Raw genomic sequence first — 22,843 nt, forward strand, 5'->3', positions numbered from 1 at the left:
TCTTCTCGTCCTCCTCCTCCTTCTTCTCTTCTTTCTTCTCGTCCTCCTCCTCTTTCTTCTCTTCTTTCTTCTCGTCCTCCTCTTCTTTCTTCTCCTCTACTTCCTGCTCGTCCTCCAACTTCTTCTCTTTCCTCTCCTTCTTCTCTCTCTCTCTTCCGTGTTCGCCCGCGCGTGCTCGTGAGATCCTGCGGGTCTCTGACTCGACTGACCCGGGAGCTCGAGCTTCGATTGACCTCCTCCCTCTCCGTGTGTCTCCCTCCTTTCCTCCCTCCTTTCCTCCCTTCTTCCTCTCCAGCTCCCTCCCTCTCTCGCTCGAGCGCACCCTCTCTCTCTCTGATACCTGCAACTTTCAAGTCTTCTCCGTAAATCTCGCTCGCGCTTCACATTCCGGGACTTTTCACCCGAATTTCTGACCCACAAAAGTGTCGCTTTAGATTCGACGCTTTCAGAACCTCTGAGGTTCGATTCAAACCGTTCAAATCCGCGTTTGACGCAACGATTTATTCCTAAATAAACTTAAATCTGTGGTTGAAGTGACGAGTTTGTGTCGTGAAATAACTTCATATAAAATAAAATACACTTGTTTTATTTAATAATAATACACCATCTTTTTTATATCAATCTTTTTTTTTAAATTTTCACTTCTTCTGTCCATTTCTGGTGAGCGGGTCCACTTGACGTTCGAATATCCTACGCTCCGCTGCGCCCGTGAACGCACCATCGCAATGCGTGACTTCCTGACTTTAGTTTTAAATACTTTTTACTTTCAAATAAAAAACTATTTCCTGCCTTTGATCGACTTTTAATACAATTTAAACACTTTGATTAAAACTTTATTCTTTTATTTTACGTGTTAAAAACATTCGACATAGACAAGATATTTATCTACGTGTAATAATTCATATAAAAATAATTAAAGTTTATTAAAAAAAAATACGTCATTTATTTAAATAATCAGATCATCGTATCGATCTTTTACTTCATCGATCAGTCAATCATTCAACTCGACAGCGCTCGTGAAGGCACCAGATGACGCGTCACGTTCATTTAAGGACGTCATTGTCTGGTGATGACGTCATTAAATCTGTCAATCAAGTTCTGGAAGAGCAGGAAGTGTCAAGAAAGTGTTTAGTTGATAAAACTATGTGTTTTTTTCTCGTCATGGCCGTAAACGCACCAGAGAAACTTCCTGGCTCCGCGGTGTCGCTCACGTGACTGCGCTACCCACAAATACCGTCACCCCACTTCTCCCCCTCCTCACCCCTCCTCACCCCTCCTCACCCCTCCCTCCCCCACTCATTCATTCAACTACGAGACGTGCCACGCGGCCACTGCGCATGTGCGAGCTCCCGACCACAGGAACGTTTATAGGATCCTGATGTGACGAAGAAAGTCAAACACACGCCTGCAGTCACAGACACACACACAAAGACACAGAAATACACATCGACACACAATCATAGAAATAGACACACACACACACATACAGTACATAGACAGAAAGACTCACAGATGAACACAAACACATTTGACACAGACACACACACGGATAAACAAAGTTACACATAGACACACACACAGGGATAGACAGACAGAAACACACACAGTTAAACAAAGTTACACATAGACCCAGACGTACACTCTGATAAACACACATAGACACACATAGATGGATACACACACACAGGACTTGTTTCAATCGTCTAGTGTAGATACATGTACACACACACAGCTACACACTATGATAGAGACGCACACACAGATAGAGACACACACACAGATGAAGACGCACACAGGAGTTGTTTCAAGGTTCTAGTGGAGATACATGTACACAAACACATAGATAGAGACATGTACACATACACACACACACAGCTACACACTATGATAGAGACACACACACAGATAAAGACGCACACAGGAGTTGTTTCAAGGTTCTAGTGGAGATACATGTACACAAACACATAGATAGAGACATGTACACATACACACACACAGCTACACACTATGATAGAGACACATACACAGATAAAGACACACACAGGAGTTGTTTCAAGGTTCTAGTGGAGATACATGTACACACACACATAGATAGAGACATGTACACACACACACACACAGCTACACACTATGATAGAGACACACACACAGATAAAGATGCACACAGGAGTTGTTTCAAGGTTCTAGTAGAGATACATGTACACAAACACATAGATAGATACATGTACACACACACACACACAGCTACACACTATGATAGAGACACACACACAGATAAAGATGCACACAGGAGTTGTTTCAAGGTTCTAGTGGAGATACATGTACACAAACACATAGATAGATACATGTACACATACACAAACACACACAGATAGATACATGTACACATACACACACACACACAGATAGATACATGTACACATACACAAACACACAGATAGATACATGTACACACACAGAGATACACACACACACACACACACATACACAGGAGTTGTTTCAATGGTCTAGTGGAGGGAAAACAAAATAGTAAAGTAGTAATAACAGTAGTTGACATGCTAGGCCAGTATGTGGCGCTGTGGTGTTGTTGTTGTTCATAAAGAAGCTGCACACAAAAGTTGTTATTGTTTTTGGACCAGGAAGTGCTTCGGTAACTCGCTGCGTTGAGCAAACTTCAGTCAGAACCGAGTGAAATTACCTCTGAACTCCTGCGGTTCTTCTGCTCAATGTTTCATCTCCTGCCCACGAGCCCTCGGGCCAGAGCATCTGCTGCCAGGACATGCAGAGAAAAGGTTCTTTATGACGGCGTGTCATTGATTTCTCTGGTGATGGTTCCTGCAGTAAAGTGTCATCAATTAATCACGTGATCACTTCACGAGATCTTCATGGACGTCATCAACACTCAGAAGCTTCTCAGGAGGTTCCAGCAGAAGATAGACTTGAGATGAAGATATGAAGAAACATCAGAGCCATGAGAATGTTCTTGAAACTTCACTCAAATGTTTTTTAAAGCATTATTTTCTGAATTATTTAATTCAATACTTTGTATATTGAAATGTTTAATTTGTTTTTAATTAAAATTGAATAAAACACTGTCATAATTTTCTAAATGATTATGTTTCTTTACACACAGAGCTTGATATACTAATCCTGTTACTTCAGAAATATTAAATATATATTTTCATTTCTAGCCTTTTAAAGTAAATATAAAAATAAAAAATGACAGTTGATTAAGTAGTAATTAATGTCTAAATATTATCTGGTGGCACTTTTATACCAATATTTTAATATTGGATTTAAGAAAATACAAATTAAAATTATTGTTTTAAAAAAGAAAAAAAATGATTAAATTAAATTATTCAATTATAACAAACCTTCTATCTATCTATCTATCTATCTATCTATCTATCTATCTATCTATCTATCTATCTATCTATCTATCTATCTATCTATCTATCTATCTATCTATCTATCTATCTATCTATCTATCTATCTATCCATCCATCCATCCATCCATCCATCCATCCATCCATCCATCCATCCATCCATCCATCCATCCATCCATCCATCCATCCATCCATCCATCCATCCATCCATCCATCCATCCATCCATCCATCCATCCATCCATCCATCCATCCATCCATCCATCCATCCATCCATCCATCCACCCACCCACCCACCCACCCACCCATCCATCCATCCATCCATCCATCCATCCATCCATCCATCCATCCATCCATCCATCCATCCATCCATCCATCCATCCATAATGGACTTAACACACAACAAATGACTTGATTAGTGCTTAAAGCAACAATACGTAAAATAAAAATGGTTGTTTCTGGCTCCCCCGGTGTCAGCAAACTGTAACTACAACACTAATAAAAATCTCTGTTGCCCCATTTCCTGATCCAGGAGGTTTATTTGATTTTCAAAACCTGATAAAGTCTCTTGTTCTGACAGTCTCTAGTATTATTATTTTTAATTATTAAAAGGATTAAACTTATTATTATAATTATAATTATTTCTGGTATCTTTGGAGGTCACATGACACTCAAGTACTCTCTTGGTGGCTCGTCCAGGTGAAGTTACGTCGTGAAGAACACAAAACACGAGAAAGCAAGGTTAAAAATGGCAAAAACAAAGAACACAAATGAAAAAGAAGAGTATAGAAGTTTACACCAATAAAGTAAAACAGAAAAATAAACTTGACTAAATCGAAGGATGATGTTCCAGGAGATGTTTTTGTGTCGAGAAACTTCTGAAGCTGCTGCTGATAAATATTTCACACTGAAGATAATGATGTCGACTCAGGAGTGTGTGTGTGTGTGTGTGTGTGTGTGTGTGTGTGTGTGTGTGTGTGTGTGTGTGTGTGTTGACATCCAGGTGACACACACACAGCAGTGTTAAGGTGATCAATCATGCATAAAGGCATCAGCTCGGCTCTATAACCTACTTTAGCGTCAAGATCTGCGGCTCAGATTGTTAAATATTGAACAAAGTGTTCCCAGAACATCTCACCAAGAATCTGCTGAATTCTGGTTCAGAACAACCCGACAGAACTCTGGCGCCGTAACCATGACAACATGATCTGTTTCGTCACCGTAGCCATTAGCACGACCGTGCTAACAACAACAACAACATGTTCACAACCCTGGGGTCGGCGTGTCCAGACGAGTCTGACATCACCTGAAATAAAAGACCCTCGACTCACTCACGCTCCGGCCCCCGTTTTAGAATCCCGGGTCTGGACTGTGACGGGTCGTGGTGACCCGGCGGGGTTACATCAGAGGCAGGGAGACGCCTTGATGTGTGTTTATTCTCGTCAGACGACGGGATCCCGAGACTGAGTCAATTTTGGAAACACTCTGTCAAGTATTATAGTATCTGTTACGCTCACTCAGACGCCTGTCTCTGTCTCTGTGCCCGTCTGTCTGTCTGTCTGTCTGTCTCTCTGCCCGTCTGTCTCTGTCTCTGTGCCCATCTGTCTGTCTCACTGCCCGTCTGTCTGTCTGTCTGTCTGTCTCTCTGCCCGTCTGTCTCTGTCTCTGTGCCCATCTGTCTGTCTGCACGTCTGTCTGTCTGTCTGTCTCTCTGCTCATCTGTCTGTCTGTCTGTCTCTCTGCTCGTCTGTCTGTCTCTCTGCTCGTCTGCCTGTCTCTCTGCACGTCTGTCTGTCTATCTGTCTGTCTCTCTGCTCGTCTGTCTGTCTCTCTGCACGTCTGTCTGTCTCTGTGTCCATCTGTCTGTCTCTATGTCCATCTGTCTGTCTCTCTGTCCGTCTTTCTGTCTCTCTGCCTGTCTGTTTGTCTCTGTGTCCATCTGTCTGTCTCTATGTCCATCTGTCTGTCTCTCTGCCCGTCTGTCTGTCTCTGTGTCCGTCTGTCTGTCTCTCTGCCCATCTGTCTGTCTCTGTGTCCGTCTGTCTGTCTCTATGTCCATCTGTCTCTCTGCCCGTCTGTCTGTCTCTGTGTCCGTCTGTCTGTCTCTCTGCCCATCTGTCTGTCTATCTACCCGTCTGTCTGTTTCTGTGTCCAACTGTCTTTCTGTCCGTCTGTCTGTCCGTCCGTCTGTCTCTGTGTGCATCTGTCTCTCTGTCTGTCTCTCTGCCCATCTGTCTGTCTCTCTGCCTGTCTTTCTTTGTGTCTTTCAGTCTCTGTTTGTGTTTGTCTCTGTGTGTGTTTGTCTCTGTGTGTGTTTGTCTGTGTGTGTGTTTGTCTCTGTGTGTGTTTGTCTCTGTGTGTGTTTGTCTGTGTGTGTGTTTGTCTCTGTGTGTGTTTGTCTCTGTCAGCTTGTAACTATACCAGTCTGTCCCACCGTCCCGTCTGTCTCTGAGCCCCTCTGTGTGTTTGTTTCTAAAGCAGCTCTGTGACTCAAAGCTCTCCTCTAGGTACTCCATCAGTCTCCAGGAGAAGCAAACACACACGTCAACAGCAGATGATCCCATCAGAGTCAGAAGCTGCAGTTTGACAAAAGTTGTTTTGACTGAAAATAATTCTTCAGTCATCGTCGTGTTTTCTTATCGTCACTCAAGGACGAATTATCTTGTCTTTGGTTCCCTCTAGCGGCGAGAACGCGCATCATGTCCCGCGGACGAGCACTGGTCCTTCTCTCGTGACGTCACGTATGTGACAGAAATGTAAACGTGCGTGGATTTAAACAATAAAACATCTTCTGGTTGATCAATGATGAGAAGATCTTGTTTCCTCTTCCTCTAATCGGACACCTGTCTGGAGTAGATCACCTTAACATCAGCGCCCCCGTGTGGTTCAAAGGAGCGTCACACGGGCTGGAGTCATGAGTTAGTCACGAACCTTCGTGTAGTTATTGTGTTGTTATTGTGTTACATCACGAACCATTATTTTCTTTTTATTTATATAACGATAAACCAAGTGAAGCCTTGCTCAACGGCACACACTCGTCCCTGAACAACTGAACATGACAAAAACAAACAAACAAAAAATACGAGACAGAAATACAAACAAACATTTATGAAAACATGATTTTTAACATTAATAAGAAACGTTTACAGACTCTTTCTCAACAACGTAGTGACAACTGTGAGGGCGAGTCTGAGAATCTAATAAAACACGAAAATAAACCCATTTATTGAGACACAAATAGTTAAAAAAAAATTAAACAAAACGTAGAAAAACAACTAAATTCGTGAAATACATGAATGTAAACAACATTTCTGACCCAGTTAAACTTAATATAACGAGGTCACATGACAACTACGTCACAGACACATTTGATTCGATATGAGAAACTCAATAAATAATACATTACAAACTGACAGAACAAGAATTTTATCTGCTTTTGTAAACAAACGATGGCGAAAGTATTTACAATATTGCAGTACTACTGTTACAACGCTAGAGGGAGAAAAACTTTTTTTTAAAACTGCGTGTAGAGCCTTTAAATATAGAAAATAAAAGATCAGCTGATAAAATGATTATTCCCCGAACTAGTTACATAATAATAATAATAATAATAACTAAAGTCCTCAAGGTATCACAATTCTCGGAACATGCGTTGATGAAATACAAAATAATGAAAAAAATAGTGGTTTAATTTAATCTGGAAACAATAATCTTCAAATATTTCAGAGCGCGGGAAAATAGCAGATAAAATAACTATAAGTATAAAAGATGAAAGACATGATAGTGATCACTGTCAGCTTCTGTCAGCATCTGTCAATCATCGACGTCAAAAGGATCTTTGTCTCCAACAACGTCTCTGTAAACAAAGTGTGTGTCTGAGGACTCCGATCCGGCTGGTATCCTAGCAACAGCCTGCTGCTGGAGGACTATTAATATCCCGGCGTGCGTGTGTGTGCGTGTGTGCGTGTGCGTGTGTGTGTGTGTGTAGGTCCGGTCGTTTCTGACGTCGTGGGGACTTTCTCTTCATTCCTCCTCCGGTGTAGAGAGGAGAGGAGAGAGTTAACGACGGAAGGCAGGAGGGAGGAGAAGAGAGGAAGTCGTGATCACGGAGAGTCTGCTGTCAGGGCGTGGCGCTGCAGTGACGCCGCTCCGCCACTAGATGGTTCACCTGGTCTGTGGTGCAGAGCGAGGAGGAGAAGGAGGAGAAGGAGGATGAGGAAGAAGAATAGGAAGAAGAGGATGAAGAGGAAGAAGAAGAGGAGGATGAGGAAGAAGAAGAAGAGGAAGAATAGAAGGATGAGGAGTAAGAAGAAGAGCAAGAAGAAGAGGATGAATAGGAAGAAGAAGAGGAGGTGGAGGAAGAAGAAGAAGATTAGGAAGAGGAAGAAGAGGAAGAAGAAAAGGAAGAAGAGGAACAAGAAGAAGAATAGGAAGAAGAAGAGGAGGTGGAGGAAGAGGAAGAAGAGGAGGTGGAGGAAGAGGAAGAAGAGGAGGTGGAGGAGGAGGAAGAAGAATAGGAAGAAGAAGAGGATGAAGAGGAAGAAGAAGAGGAGGATGAGGAAGAAGAAGAAGAGGAGGATGAGGAAGAAGAAGAAGAGGAAGAAGAGAAGGATGAGGAGTAAGAAGAAGAGCAAGAAGAAGAGGATGAATAGGAAGAAGAAGAGGAGGTGGAGGAAGAAGAAGAAGATTAGGAAGAGGAAGAAGAGGAAGAAGAAGAGGAAGAAGAGGAACAAGAAGAAGAAGAGGAAGAAGAAGAGGAGGTGGAGGAAGAGGAAGAAGAGGAGGTGGAGGAAGAGGAAGAAGAGGAGGTGGAGGAGGAGGAAGAAGAATAGGAAGAAGAAGAGGATGAAGAGGAAGAAGAAGAGGAGGATGAGGAAGAGGAAGAAGAGGAGGTGGAGGAAGAGGAAGAAGAACAGGTGGAGGAGGAGGAAGAGGAAGAAGAGGAGGAGGATTAGGAAGAAAAGGAAGAGGAAGAAGATGATGAAGAAGAATAGGAAGAAGAAGATGAAGAAGAGGAGAAAGAAGAAGAGGAAGAAGAAGAGGAGGAAGAAGAGGAAGAAGAAGAGGAGGAAGAGGAGGAAGAAGAGGAGGAAGAAGAAGAAGAGGAAGAAGAAGAGGAGGAAGAAGAATAGGAAGAAGAGGAAGAAGAAGAAGAGGAAGAGGAGGAAGAAGAGGAGGGATCACCTGGTGTACAAATAACAAAACTGCATGTCTAGTGCGCCACCTGGTGTACAAATAACAAAACTGTATGTCTAGTGCGCCACCTGGTGTACAAATAACAAAACTGTATGTCTAGTGCGCCACCTGGTGTACAAATAACAAAACGGCATGTCTAGTGCGCCACCTGGTGTACAAATAACAAAACTGCATGTCTAGACTCGTAAGAATGAGTCAGTGGATCCATGACTCACGGATCGACTTGAGTCGACTCGTGAATCCACTCGTCGTTTCGTCGTCACGACGACCCTCGCGACACACGACACGGACGCCATGTTTGTTGTCATGAAAACTGGCTTTAATGTAAACACTACATTCGATTGGTTTTTTTTTTTCCAGCACGAACGTCCCACACGAAGTCACAACCATTCACTAGAGAGGAGGAAAGCTGCACGGAAAGAAAAGCATTCACTGGGTAGAGAAGTGAACAGAGGAGGTAAAAAAGAGATGAAGAGTCATCATCATCATCATCATCATCATCATCATCATCATCATCGTCAGACACAGTTTTCAAAACTAGAAACCAAGAGAGTTTTCTTGAGATGGAGCGAATAAATGATAACAAATTTCCAAATCTACATATATATCGTGTGTGTGTTTGTGTGTGTGTGTGTGTGTGTGTGTGAGAGAGAGAGCTGTGCTTTTCCTTGTAGACCTGGAAGTAGGTGTGAGTCCAACCAAAGACAGACGTAGAAGTTTATACAGCAGAAGTGTGAACATGCGTCTCTAACTAGCGACGCAGCCACAGACGCGCTCATCCTGGAATCATCGGAATAGAAGCCGGAGGCGTCCCAGCTAGCCGGGGACGCGTCTAATGCAGGAAACAGGCAAAACTTTTTCAAAAGAATTATAGAGGGCGGGGGGGGGGGGGGTGGGTGATGGTCGTCGTGGTGATCTGGGAGACGGGCGAGCAGGTTCGAACGACTCAAGGTTGTCGTGAAACAAACGTTTGTTTTGATGGAAAAACATGGTTTTTAAACATAGAAGTGTGTAAAACCATCGAAGAAGTGGATCAACATCAAGGCTGTCAATCAACTGGTGTGTGTGTGTGTGTGTGTGTGTGTGTGTGTGTGTGTGTGTGTGACTCGTGTTGTTGATGCAAGAACTTCAGTAGCTGGAACTCAATTCATGTCAAGATGTCGAGTGTGTTTGTGGGTGTGTACATGTGTGTAGGACTGTGTGTATGACTGTGTGTATGACTGTGTGTAGGACTGTGTGTAGGACTGTGTGTAGGACTGTGTGTAGGACTGTGTGTAGGACTGTGTGTATGACTGTGTGTAGGACTGTGTGTAGGACTGTGTGTAGGATTGTGTGTAGGATTGTGTGTAGGACTGTGTGTATGACTGTGTGTAGGACTGTGTGTAGGACTGTGTGTATGACTGTGTGTAGGACTGTGTGTAGGACTGTGTGTAGGACTGTGTGTATGACTGTGTGTAGGACTTTGTGTATGACTGTGTGTAGGACTGTGTGTATGACTGTGTGTATGACTGTGTGTATGACTGTGTGTAGGACTGTGTGTAGGACTGTGTGTATGACTGTGTGTATGACTGTGTGTATGACTGTGTGTATGACTGTGTGTAGGACTGTGTGTAGGACTGTGTGTAGGACTGTGTGTATGACTGTGTGTAGGACTGTGTGTAGGACTGTGTGTAGGACTGTGTGTATGACTGTGTGTAGGACTTTGTGTATGACTGTGTGTATGACTGTGTGTAGGACTGTGTGTAGGACTGAGTGTTGGACTGTGTGTAAGACTGTGTGTAGGACTGTGTAGGACTGTGTGTAGGACTGTGTGTAGGACTGTGTAGGACTGTGTGTAGGACTGTGTGTAGGACTGTGTAGGACTGTGTGTAGGACTGTGTGTAGGACTGTGTAGGACTGTGTGTAGGACTGTGTGTAGGACTGTGTAGGACTGTGTGTAGGACTGTGTAGGACTGTGTGTAGGACTGTGTGTATGGTTTATCCACAAAAACATCTTCCTCAACACCCAAGAGACTTGAGATGTTGTCACTCACACAAACACACACACTAAGACTTGCACACATATCCACACACACAGTCACACACAAGGCAACACAACGGTGGATGTAACACAACAGTTCATCAAGTCTTAAAACTAAAGAATAAAAATGAATGTGTTCATGAACTAAAGTGACGTCTGATCGAACTGATGAATTAATATCAAATCAATGTCCGTCATTCAAGGGAAAAACAAACTAGAATTGAAAGTGATCCACACCCGCCCGCCTGTCAATCATTAGATGACTCCGCCCTTCCCCACGTGAAGGAGCCAATCAGCTCCCGGCCCCCGTTTACGCACTTTTTTAAGGACATTTTCTGGTCGTTTTTTTTTTACGAACTACGCTCGTACAAAGTTTCAAAGAAGAAGACGAACAGCGCAGCGACACCCCCCCGCCCCCTCGCTACCCCCCTGCCCCCTCGCTACCCCCCCTTTTAACCCCCTCCAACCATTGCAACAGAAGGTCATGCATGGATGCATCGGTGGCGCTAGAGAGATGGTGTCCATCGGTAGATAACGTGAGTCAATCACCCTAAACTTGAGGCGTGAACGCTCGCCGAGAAGGAAGCGTCCGCACGCCCTGCGCCCCCTGCTGGTCACAGGAAGTCCATCGCACGCCGGCCCCTCGCCCATCAGGGCGTCACGACACCGGCAGCTACAAACATGAACCGATGCCGCGAGGGCGGCCGAGAGGAAGACGCGGGGCGAGCGGACGCGCCCTCCTCCCCGGTTGCTGCTAAGCTACGTTAGCGTGTCCGCGCCGCCGCCGAAGGACAGACGCGACAAATGTAAACAAAAGTGAACCCGGCGGGTCGTGTGTGTGTGTGTGTGTGTGTGTGTGTTCGTCGCCGACGCCGCCACCGAAAACCGCCGCTAAAATATAAAACAAATAAAAGAAAAAAAACATTTTCATCGACTTTGTTCAAGGCTGCAGTGTTTCTACGACGACGGGTGAGTGTGGCGGAGAAACTAAAAACATGATATATATATATATATTTATACACAAACGCCTACTCGTCACATGACCCTCGATATTATTAATATGTTCTAGTTGCATTTTTTCTTTCTTTTTAAATAATCAGCATCCACAGCAGTGTCAGGGGGGGGGGGAGGGGGGAGATAGGGAGGAAGGGGGGAGATAGGGAGGGAGGGGGGAGACAGGGGGGAGAGAGGTTAGCTCAGCTCAGTACAAGCCGCAGCCTCGGAGGTTGTTGGCGATGATGATGTCGGTGACGGCGTCGAACACGACCTGGATGTTCCCCGTGTCTGTGGCGCAGGTCAGGTGACAGTAGATCTCCTTGTTGGGCGAGCGGTTCTTGCTCTCGAACTGGGCCTGGATGTACGCCGCCGCGTCCTCGTAGGTGTTCGGGCCTGCACACACACACACACACACACACACACACACACACACACACACACACACACACACACACACACACACACACACACACACACACACACACACACACACACACACACACACACAATTAAACCTCTGGCAGTGGTCATTACATCCTCCATAGCTTAAGAAAGGGAAAAAAAAAATCCTGGCGATGACTGAGGACGAGAGGATACAGTGACTCCAGCAGCTTTTAAAGCTGATGTTTGGACATATTTTGGTTTGAAAACAAATGAAAGCAGTTACGACTTTGTCAAGAGTCATGTGGTCTGTAAATACTACAACACCAGAGTCAAGTGCTGGACAATACTACACATATATACTTGTTACTACACTATCACAACACCAATGTCAAGTACTGGACAATACTACACATATATACTAGTTACTAAACTATCACAACACCAGAGTCAAGTACTGGACAATACTACACATATATCCTTTTTACTACACTATCACAACACCAGAGTCAAGTACTGGACAATACTACACATATATACTTGTTACTACACTATCACAACACCAGAGTCAAGTACTCGACAATACTACACATATATCCTTGTTACTACACTATCACAACACCAGAGTCAAGTACTGGACAATACTACACATATATACTAGTTACTAAACTATCACAACACCAGAGTCAAGTACTGGAAAATACTACACATATATACTTGTTACTACACTATCACAACACCAGAGTCAAGTACTGGACAATACTACACATATATACTAGTTACTAAACTATCACAACACCAGAGTCAAGTACTGGAAAATACTACACATATATACTTGTTACTACACTATCACAACACCAGAGTCAAGTACTGGAAAATACTACACATATATACTTGTTACTAAACTATCACAACACCAGAGTCAAGTACTGGAAAATACTACACATATATACTTGTTACTACACTATCACAACACCAGAGTCAAGTACTGGACAATAGTACACATATATACTTGTTACTACACTATCACAATACCAGAGTCAAGTACTGGAAAATACTACACATATATACTTGTTACTACTGTATCACAAAATACCGTATTGTTGACCCTGTTTTGTGATACTTCGTCAATATATCGTGACATATCGTCATTTATTTATTCATTTTAGTATTTACAGTACTGCTGAATATCGATACAGTATTGTGAAAACAAGTATCATGATATTTAAATGTATCAATACTTTCCTACACCTGATGTCAGTGGTGTACTCACCGGTGTACTCGGGGAAGCAGATGCTGAGCGCCGACTTCTTGATCTTCTCGGCGAACAGATCCTTCTTGTTGAGGAAGAGGATGATGGACGTGTCGATGAAGAACTTGTTGTTGCAGATCGAGTCGAACAGCATCAGCGACTCGTGCATGCGATTCTGAGACGGGAGGCAGAAGAAGAAGAAGAAGGTGCTGAGTCATGGTCCCGACCAGGAGTCGCGGCTCACCGGGATCAAGGGAAACAAGAAGAAAAAACCATGAGTCAGTCGACGTGTCAGGAGTTTTATTCTGCAGATGAGGATCAGCAGAACATCTGAGCAGAACATCCTCGTGATGAAGTCCTTCAAACGCCGTGTGTTGTGTTGTGTTGTGTTGTGTTGTGAGAATGACTTGACGCACACACACACACAGTTCCTACATTCATCTACGGTTCACTTGATTTTATTGTTTCGGCCACAAACGTTGACATTAGCTTCTGGTTGTGTAGCGTCGTTAGCTCGTGGTCGACACCAACTTCACGTTCTCCGGCGACTCACGGACTCGAGGAACATCTAGTCAAAGGGAGTCTGAGCTGATGGTGAAGTTCACGCTCGAAGGAAGTGAACGAAGGAGAAGATGATGATTGGATCTGTGATGTCAAAACATCCAACACAACTACTGACGCTAGTTTATGCTAACAAGCTAACAATGGTCTGGTTCTCCAAAGCAACACAACAACTGACAACTCTCAAGGTCTCTGTGTGAGTCTGTGTGTATTTGTGTGTGTGTGTCTATGTACGTAGGGGTACGTTTGTGTGTATTAGTTTGTGTGAGTGTCTATGTGTGTGTGTGAGTCTGAGTGTATATGTATATATATGTAGGTGTGCGTCTATATGTGTTGAAAGTGTGTGTGTGTCTGTTTATATATATGCGTGTGCGAGTGTGTGTGTCTTAGTGTGTGTCCGTGGGTGAGTGAATGTCTCTGTGTGAGTGTCTATGTGTGCGTGTACAAGTGTGTATGTGTCTGAGTGTATATGTATATATATGTATGTGTGTATCTATGTGTGTATAAGTCTCTGTGTGTGTGTCTGTTTATATAAATATGCATGTGCGAGTGTGTGGTCTGTGTGTGTCTTTGAGTATGTGTGTTTATATCTGTGTGTGAGTGTGTGTGTGTGTCTTAGTGTGTGTCTGTGGGTGAGTGAATGTCTGTGTGTGTGTGTGTCTGTTTATATAAATATGCATGTGCGAGTGTGTGGTCCGTGTGTGTCTTTGAGTATGTCTGTTTATATCTGTGTGTGAGTGTGTGTGTCCGTAAGTGCGTTAATGTCTGTGTGAGTGTGAAAGCCAGTGAGTGTGTGTCTGTGTGATTTTGAGTGTCTGTGTCCTGTCTGTTAATGTGTGTGTCTTTGAGTATGTGTGTGTGTGTGTGTGTGTATGGTCGGTGAGTGTTTAAATCTCTGTGTAGAAGTGTGCGTGTGTAAATATGCGTGCGGGAGATTCTGTATCTTTACAAGTGAGTGTGTGTTTGTGTGTGAGAGAGACTTTGCAAAGGGTAGAGAAGTGCCTTCTGGGTAATTAATCCACGAAAAAAAGGGTATTCAACAACACCAACGGGCCACTTTTCCTCACACACACACACACACATACACACACTCTGACCTTTGGTGAGGACCAACACTCACAAAGGTAACTACACACAGACACACACACAACTGGTTCAGGCCTGAGGTGGTTCAGTGTGTCACGCACCACGTCACGGACTTTATTAGCATGTTTGTGTAGTCGCTGAACACACACACACACAAACACACACACAAGTTTCTCTCCAGGAACCGATGAGGGTTCAACACAACACAACACACTTCCTGGACACGTGACTTATGCACAGGTCGAGTCAACTCACCGTCAGTTAAAGTGACGTCAAAACAGGAAGTATAACGACGGTTACCGTGGCAACACAACTGAACCCGGACTTCCTGTGAGGAAGTTCAGACACACTTGAGATCAGACGGCGAGAGCGTCTTCGATGACGACCCTGAGTGTGGGCGGGGCCAAGATGAGGCGAACCGAGGACACGACACGTCATTGGTCAACGGTCTTCAAGCACGGGATTGGTCGACTTGAAGACACGTGACTGTCGCTGCACTGAACCGACTGTATCAACACATGATGGTGTTTATGTCACACACTCCACACCTGCTCCAGGAGTGACCGAGGCTCCGCCTCCGGTCGACAGGAAGTGACCTCACGTCAACGTCGGCCATGTTTATTGGGACTAAAAGCTGCAGGAAGTTCCTTGGATTCGATTTTTTTGGCACTTTTGAGTCGCTCTGACTCGCCGACTCGACATGGAAGCATTTTTTGTAGAGTCGCGACTATTTTAACTTCATGAAAACACAAATGAATCAACACAAGCATCAATAAGTAAACACAGAAAACACACACGTGGTGTTTTTACACGTTCGTTTCTCTCATGGTTTCGATTTTAAACGTCACTGTGTGCGTTTTGTTTTTCCTCTTTCTTTTTGGCGTTTATTCTCCATTGAATGTTTGTGTTTTTCTCCGGGTTGTGCGATTGCTGTTTAAATAGTTTATTTTGAAGCATATATGTTGATTGTTTTACGTTTTTCTGCGTTACATGATTTCGGTGTTTTGTGTGAACTTGGATTGTGTGTGTGTGTTGTGTTCTTGCAATAAAAGAAACAACACCACCAAAGTTTTGTGCATGAAAATATAGTACAACACAACAGAGTCTGACAGATGTTTCTGGGTTCTGAGCGCAGCGGTCAGTAGAGGCCGATGCCGCGCAGGTTGTTGGCGATGAGCACGTCGGTGACGGCGTCGAACACGAACTGGATGTTGTTGGTGTCGGTGGCGCACGTCACGTGGGAGTAAACCTCCTTGTGCGTCGACTTGTTCTTGGTCTCGTACTGAGACTTGATGTAGTCGATGCCCTCCAGGTACGTGTCCGGACCTGCAGCACAACACACACGTGTCAGAGTTGAACCGGCGGGTACACACATGAAGAACTAGACCCTGATGTTACTACACACAAGAACAGAAGGTACACACTCCGGTCATGACAAACACACTTACACGCACATGCGCTATCATACACACATGCGTACTGACACTTACACACACAAACAATGACATGCATGTACACATGCTCACAAACACACACTCACATACAAAAAACACTCTCATACACACACGATTAGACACACACTCACACCTGGGTGTTGTATTTGATAAAGACATGTCTCTTGTTCAACACTGAAGAAAACTGACCAGAAACTGTTTCCTTCAACTGAGAAAAATCTCTAAACTTAGGAAAATGTTGTCGGAACATGATCTGGATCTTATAATCCATGCGTTTGTTTCTTCTCGTCTGGACTATTGTAACAGTTTGTTTTCATGTCTTAACAAGAAGGATTTGTCTCGTCTGCAGTTGATTCAGAACTCTGCAGCGAGAATTCTGACCCGCTCAAGTAGAAGAACTCGCATCTCTCCGGTCCTTAAAACTCTTCACTGGCTTCCAGTTTTTTTCAGGATCAACTTTAAAATTCTGGTTCTTACTTTCAGATCTATTCATGGTCAGACCTTCCATCAGTGATCTGATCCAGACTTACACCCCAGCTCGGGCTCTGAGGTCTGTGGATCAGAATCTACTGATGGTTCCTGAACACGGTTCAGGACCAGAGGAGAGAAATCTTTTCAGGCTGTTGCTCCTAAGCTTTGGAACGATCTTCTCTCTCTTTGCGCTTGATGATCTACTGACTCCTTTAAGAAACACCTTAAGACGTTTCTATTTGTTCAGGCTTTTCCTTGAATTTCTCGAACTCCTGTGTTGTTCTCAGTATTATCTTGATCTTTAAAGTATGTACTTTTTTTTGAGCATTGTTTTGATTGTTTAAGCGCTTTGTGACCCTGGTCTCGAAAAGCGCTATATAAATAAATATTACTTACTTACTTATTTACTTACACGCACAAACACTTAAGTACAACAAATAAACTCATACCCACACATGCATGCAAGCACACACTATCGCACACAAACTAACAAACACTAAAATACAACAAAAACTCAAATACAACACACTCTCATACACACACATGCATGCACACGCTATCGCACACACACTCACAAACACTCAAATACAACAAACTCTCATACACACACTATGGTACACACACACACTCAAAAACACTCAAATACAACAAACACTCTCATACACATACATGCATACACACACATGCATGCACACACACTCACAAAAACTCAAATACAACACACTCTCATACACACACATGATGCACACACTATTGCACACACACTCACAAACACTCAAATACAACAAACTCTCATACACACACTATGGTACACACACACTCAAAACACCCAAATACAACACACTCTCATACACACACATGTATGCACACACTATGGCACACACACACTCAAAAACACCCAAATACAACACACCATCATACACACACATGCATGCACACACTATGGCACACGCACACTCACAAACCCCCAAATACAACACACTCTCATACACACACATGCATGCACACACTATGGCACACGCACACTCACAAACCCCCAAATACAACACACTCTCATACACACACATGCATGCACACACTATGGCACACGCACACTCACAAACCCCCAAATACAACACACTCTCATACACACACATGATGCACACACTATGGCACACACACTCACAAACACTCAAATACAACAAACTCTCATACACACACTATGGTACACACACACTCAAAACACCCAAATACAACACACTCTCATACACACACATGTATGCACACACTATGGCACACACACACTCAAAAACACCCAAATACAACACACCATCATACACACACATGCATGCACACACTATGGCACACGCACACTCACAAACCCCCAAATACAACACACTCTCATACACACACATGCATGCACACACTATGGCACACGCACACTCACAAACCCCCAAATACAACACACTCTCATACACACACATGCATGCACACACTATGGCACACGCACACTCACAAACCCCCAAATACAACACACTCTCATACACACACATGCATGCACACACTATGGTATACACACACTCACAAACACCCAAATACAACACACTCTCATACACACACATGCATGCACACACTATGGCACATACACACTCATAAACACCCAAATACAACACACTCTCATACACACACATGCATGCACACACTATGGTATACACACACTCACAAACACCCAAATACAACACACTCTCATACACACACACACATGCTAAAAACACACACACAAATTCTCTTTCGGACACACAAATGTAAACACCACAAACACAGAGTCTCACATACACACAGATGCAAGCACACACTCCTAAAACCCAAACTCTCTCTCTCTCACACGGGTAAACACACATTCTCTCTCTGTCCCTCTTTATCTCTCACACACACAAATACACAAATGCAAATACACACTGTTACACCCCCCCTAAGAACACAATCAAAACACACACACACATGCATCACAGCTAAAATCATGGTCTTTGTCTTGTTCTGTCATTTATGTTCCATCGTGTGTCACTTCCTGGTTTTATTGTGAAGCCCTGATCTATGTGTGTCTCAACTTCCTCTTGTGTTCCTGATGTGTGTCTTCATCAAACCTGCTCTTTATTCCACTGAACCTGCACTGGTTGAGGGAGAAGAAGATCCACCATTGTGCGGAAGAAGATCCACCATTGTGCGGAAGAAGATCCACCATTGCAGGGAAGAAGAACCACCATTGTGTGGAAGAAGAACCACCATTGTGCGGAAGAAGTTCCACCATTGTGCGGAAGAAGATCTACCATTGTGTGGAAGAAGAACCACCATTGCGGGGAAGAAGAACCACCATTGTGTGGAAGAAGAACCACCATTGTGTGGAAGAAGATCCACCATTGTGCAGAAGAAGATCCACCATTGCGGGGAAGAAGAACCACCAATGTGTCGAAGAAGATCCACCATTGTGTGGAAGAAGAACCACCAATGTGTCGAAGAAGATCCACCATTGTGTGGAAGAAGAACCACCAATGTGTCGAAGAAGTTCCACTATTGTGTGGAAGAAGAACCACCATTGTGTCGAAGAAGTTCCACCATTGTGCAGAAGAAGATCCACCATTGCGGGGAAGAAGAACCACCATTGTGTGGAAGAAGAACCACCATTGTGTGGAAGATGAACCACCATTGTGTCGAAGAAGTTCCACCATTGTGCGGAAGAAGATCCACCATTGTGCGGAAGAAGATCCACCATTGTGCGGAAGAAGATCCACCTTTGTGCGGAAGAAGATCCACCTTTGTGCGAAAGAAGATCCACTATGTGCGCAAGACGATCCACCATTGTGCGGAAGAAGATCCACCATTGTGTGGAAGAAGATCCACCATTGTGCGGAAGAAGATCCACCGTTGTGTGGAAGAAGATCCACCTTTGTGCGAAAGAAGATCCACTATGTGCGCAAGACGATCCACCATTGTGCGGAAGAAGATCCACCATTGTGTGGAAGAAGAACCACCATTGTGTGGAAGAAGAACCACCATTGTGTGGAAGAAGATCCACCATTGTGCAGAAGAAGATCCACCATTGCGGGGAAGAAGAACCACCAATGTGTCGAAGAAGATCCACTATTGTGTGGAAGAAGAACCACCAATGTGTCGAAGAAGATCCACCATTGTGTGGAAGAAGAACCACCAATGTGTCGAAGAAGTTCCACCATTGTGTGGAAGAAGAACCACCATTGTGTGGAAGAAGAACCACCATTGTGCAGAAGAAGATCCACCATTGCGGGGAAGAAGAACCACCAATGTGTCGAAGAAGATCCACCATTGTGCAGAAGAAGATCCACCATTGCGGGGAAGAAGAACCACCAATGTGTCGAAGAAGATCCACCATTGTGTGGAAGAAGAACCACCGATGTGTCAAAGAAGTTCCACCATTGTGTGGAAGAAGAACCACCATTGTGTCGAAGAAGTTCCACCATTGTGAGAAGAAGATCCACCATTGCGGGGAAGAAGAACCACCATTGTGTGGAAGAAGAACCACCATTGTGTGGAAGAAGATCCACCATTGCGGGGAAGAAGAACCACCATTGTGTGGAAGAAGAACCACCATTGTGTGGAAGAAGAACCACCATTGTGTCGAAGAAGTTCCACCATTGTGCGGAAGAAGATCCACCATTGTGCGGAAGAAGATCCACCATTGTGCGGAAGAAGATCCACCATTGTGCGGAAGAAGATCCACCATTGTGCGGAAGAAGATCCACCTTTGTGCGAAAGAAGATCCACTATGTGCGCAAGACGATCCACCATTGTGCGGAAGAAGATCCACCATTGTGTGGAAGAAGATCCACCATTGTGCGGAAGAAGATCCACCGTTGTGTGGAAGAAGATCCACCTTTGTGCGAAAGAAGATCCACTATGTGCGCAAGACGATCCACCATTGTGCGGAAGAAGATCAACCATTGTGTGGAAGAAGATCCACCTTTGTACGGAAGAAGATCCACAATGTGCGCAAGACGATCCACCATTGTGCGGAAGAAGATCCACTATTGTGCGGAAGAAGATCCACCTTTGTGCGAAAAAAGATCCACTAAGTGCGCAAGACGATCCACCATTGTGCGGAAGAAGATCCACCGTTGTGCGGATGAAGATGAAGATCCACCATTGTGTGGATAAAGATCTACTATTGTGTGGAAGAAGATCCACCATTGTGTGGAAGAAGATCGCGGAAGAAGATCCACCATTGTGTGGAAGAACATCTACCATTGTGCAGAAGAAGATCCACCATTGCGGGGAAGAAGAACCACCAATGTGTCGAAGAAGATCCACCATTGTGCAGAAGAAGATCCACCATTGCGGGGAAGAAGAACCACCAATGTGTCGAAGAAGATCCACCATTGTGTGGAAGAAGAACCACCAATGTGTCAAAGAAGTTCCACCATTGTGTGGAAGAAGAACCACCATTGTGTCGAAGAAGTTCCACCATTGTGAGAAGAAGATCCACCATTGCGGGGAAGAAGAACCACCATTGTGTGGAAGAAGAACCACCATTGTGTGAAAGAAGATCCACCATTGCGGGGAAGAAGAACCACCATTGTGTGGAAGAAGAACCACCATTGTGTGGAAGAAGAACCACCATTGTGTCGAAGAAGTTCCACCATTGTGCGGAAGAAGATCCACCATTGTGCGGAAGAAGATCCACCATTGTGCGGAAGAAGATCCACCTTTGTGCGGAAGAAGATCCACCATTGTGCGGAAGAAGATCCACCATTGTGCGGAAGAAGATCCACCTTTGTGCGAAAGAAGATCCACTATGTGCGCAAGACGATCCACCATTGTGCGGAAGAAGATCCACCATTGTGTGGAAGAAGATCCACCATTGTGCGGAAGAAGATCCACCGTTGTGTGGAAGAAGATCCACCTTTGTGCGAAAGAAGATCCACTATGTGCGCAAGACGATCCACCATTGTGCGGAAGAAGATCCACCATTGTGTGGAAGAAGATCCACCTTTGTGCTGAAGAAGATCCACAATGTGCGCAAGACGATCCACCATTGTGCGGAAGAAGATCCACTATTGTGCGGAAGAAGATCCACCTTTGTGCGAAAAAAGATCCATTAAGTGCGCAAGACGATCCACCATTGTGCGGAAGAAGATCCACCGTTGTGCGGATGAAGATGAAGATCCACCATTGTGTGGATAAAGATCTACTATTGTGTGGAAGAAGATCCACCATTGTGTGGAAGAAGATCGCGGAAGAAGATCCACCATTGTGTGGAAGAACATCTACCATTGTGCGGAAGAAGATCCAACATTGTGTGGAAGAAGATCCACAATTGTGTGGAAGAAGATCCACCTTTGTGTGGAAGAAAAGATCCACCATTGTGCGGGAGAAGATCCAACATTGTGTGGAAGAAGATCCACTATTGTGCAGAAGAAGATCTGGCATTGTGTGGAAGAATATCCACCATTGTGTGGAAGAAGATCCACCATTGTGCGGAAGAAGATCCACCATTGTGTGGATGAAGATCCACCATTGTGCGGGAGAAGATTCAACATTGTGTGGAAGAAGATCCACCATTGTGTGGAAGAAGATCGCAGAAGAAGATCCACCATTGTGCGGAAGAAGATCCACCATTGTGCGGAAGAAGATCCACCATTGTGTGGAAGAATATCCACCATTGTTTCGAAGAAATTCCACCATTGTGCGGAAGGATATCCACCATTGTGCGGAAGAATATCCACCATTGTGCGGGAGAATATCCACCATTGTGTCGAAGAAGATCCACCATTGTGTGGAAGAAGATCCACCATTGTGCGGAAGAATATCCACCATTGTGTCGAAGAAGTTCCACCATTGTGCGGAAGGAGATCCACCATCGTGCGGAAGAAGATCCACCATAGTGCGGAAGAAGATCCACCATTGTGCGGAAGAAGATCCACCTTTGTGCGGAAGAAGATCCACTATGTGCGCAAGACGATCCACCATTGTGTGGAAGACGATCCACCATTGTGCGGAAGAAGATCCACCATTGTGCGGAAGAAGATCCAC

General features: G+C 44.3%; 2 protein-coding genes across 4 annotated transcripts in view; both read right to left on the reverse strand.

The window, feature by feature from the left end:
- cbfb (core-binding factor subunit beta) overlaps positions 1-262 on the reverse strand; it is a 25,276-nt gene extending 25,014 nt beyond the window's left edge. Inside the window, exon 1 of the mRNA XM_087797908.1 lies at positions 1-262. This exon is cut by the window's left edge and continues 94 nt beyond it. The gene's annotated coding sequence lies outside the window, so the exon portion shown is untranslated.
- An 11,273-nt stretch (positions 263-11,535) lies between these two features.
- Positions 11,536-22,843, reverse strand: part of LOC148074371 (guanine nucleotide-binding protein G(o) subunit alpha) — a 51,615-nt gene continuing 40,307 nt past the window's right edge. Inside the window, exons 7-8 of one of the 3 annotated variants that reach the window (XM_087798144.1) lie at positions 13,251-13,404; positions 11,536-11,989 (exon numbers count right to left, since the gene is read on the reverse strand). In XM_087798144.1, coding sequence (XP_087654270.1) covers positions 11,802-11,989; positions 13,251-13,404 — 342 coding nt within the window. In that variant the 3' untranslated portion in view covers positions 11,536-11,801. Of the gene's footprint in view, positions 11,990-13,250; positions 13,405-13,514; positions 16,203-22,843 lie in introns of those variants that run through there. The other 2 variants (XM_087798146.1, XM_087798145.1) reach the window with 2 other exon arrangements.

The sequence above is a fragment of the Callionymus lyra genome, chromosome 8 (assembly GCF_982586985.1).
Source record: "Callionymus lyra chromosome 8, fCalLyr1.hap1.1, whole genome shotgun sequence".
Lineage (NCBI taxonomy): Eukaryota > Metazoa > Chordata > Actinopteri > Syngnathiformes > Callionymidae > Callionymus > Callionymus lyra.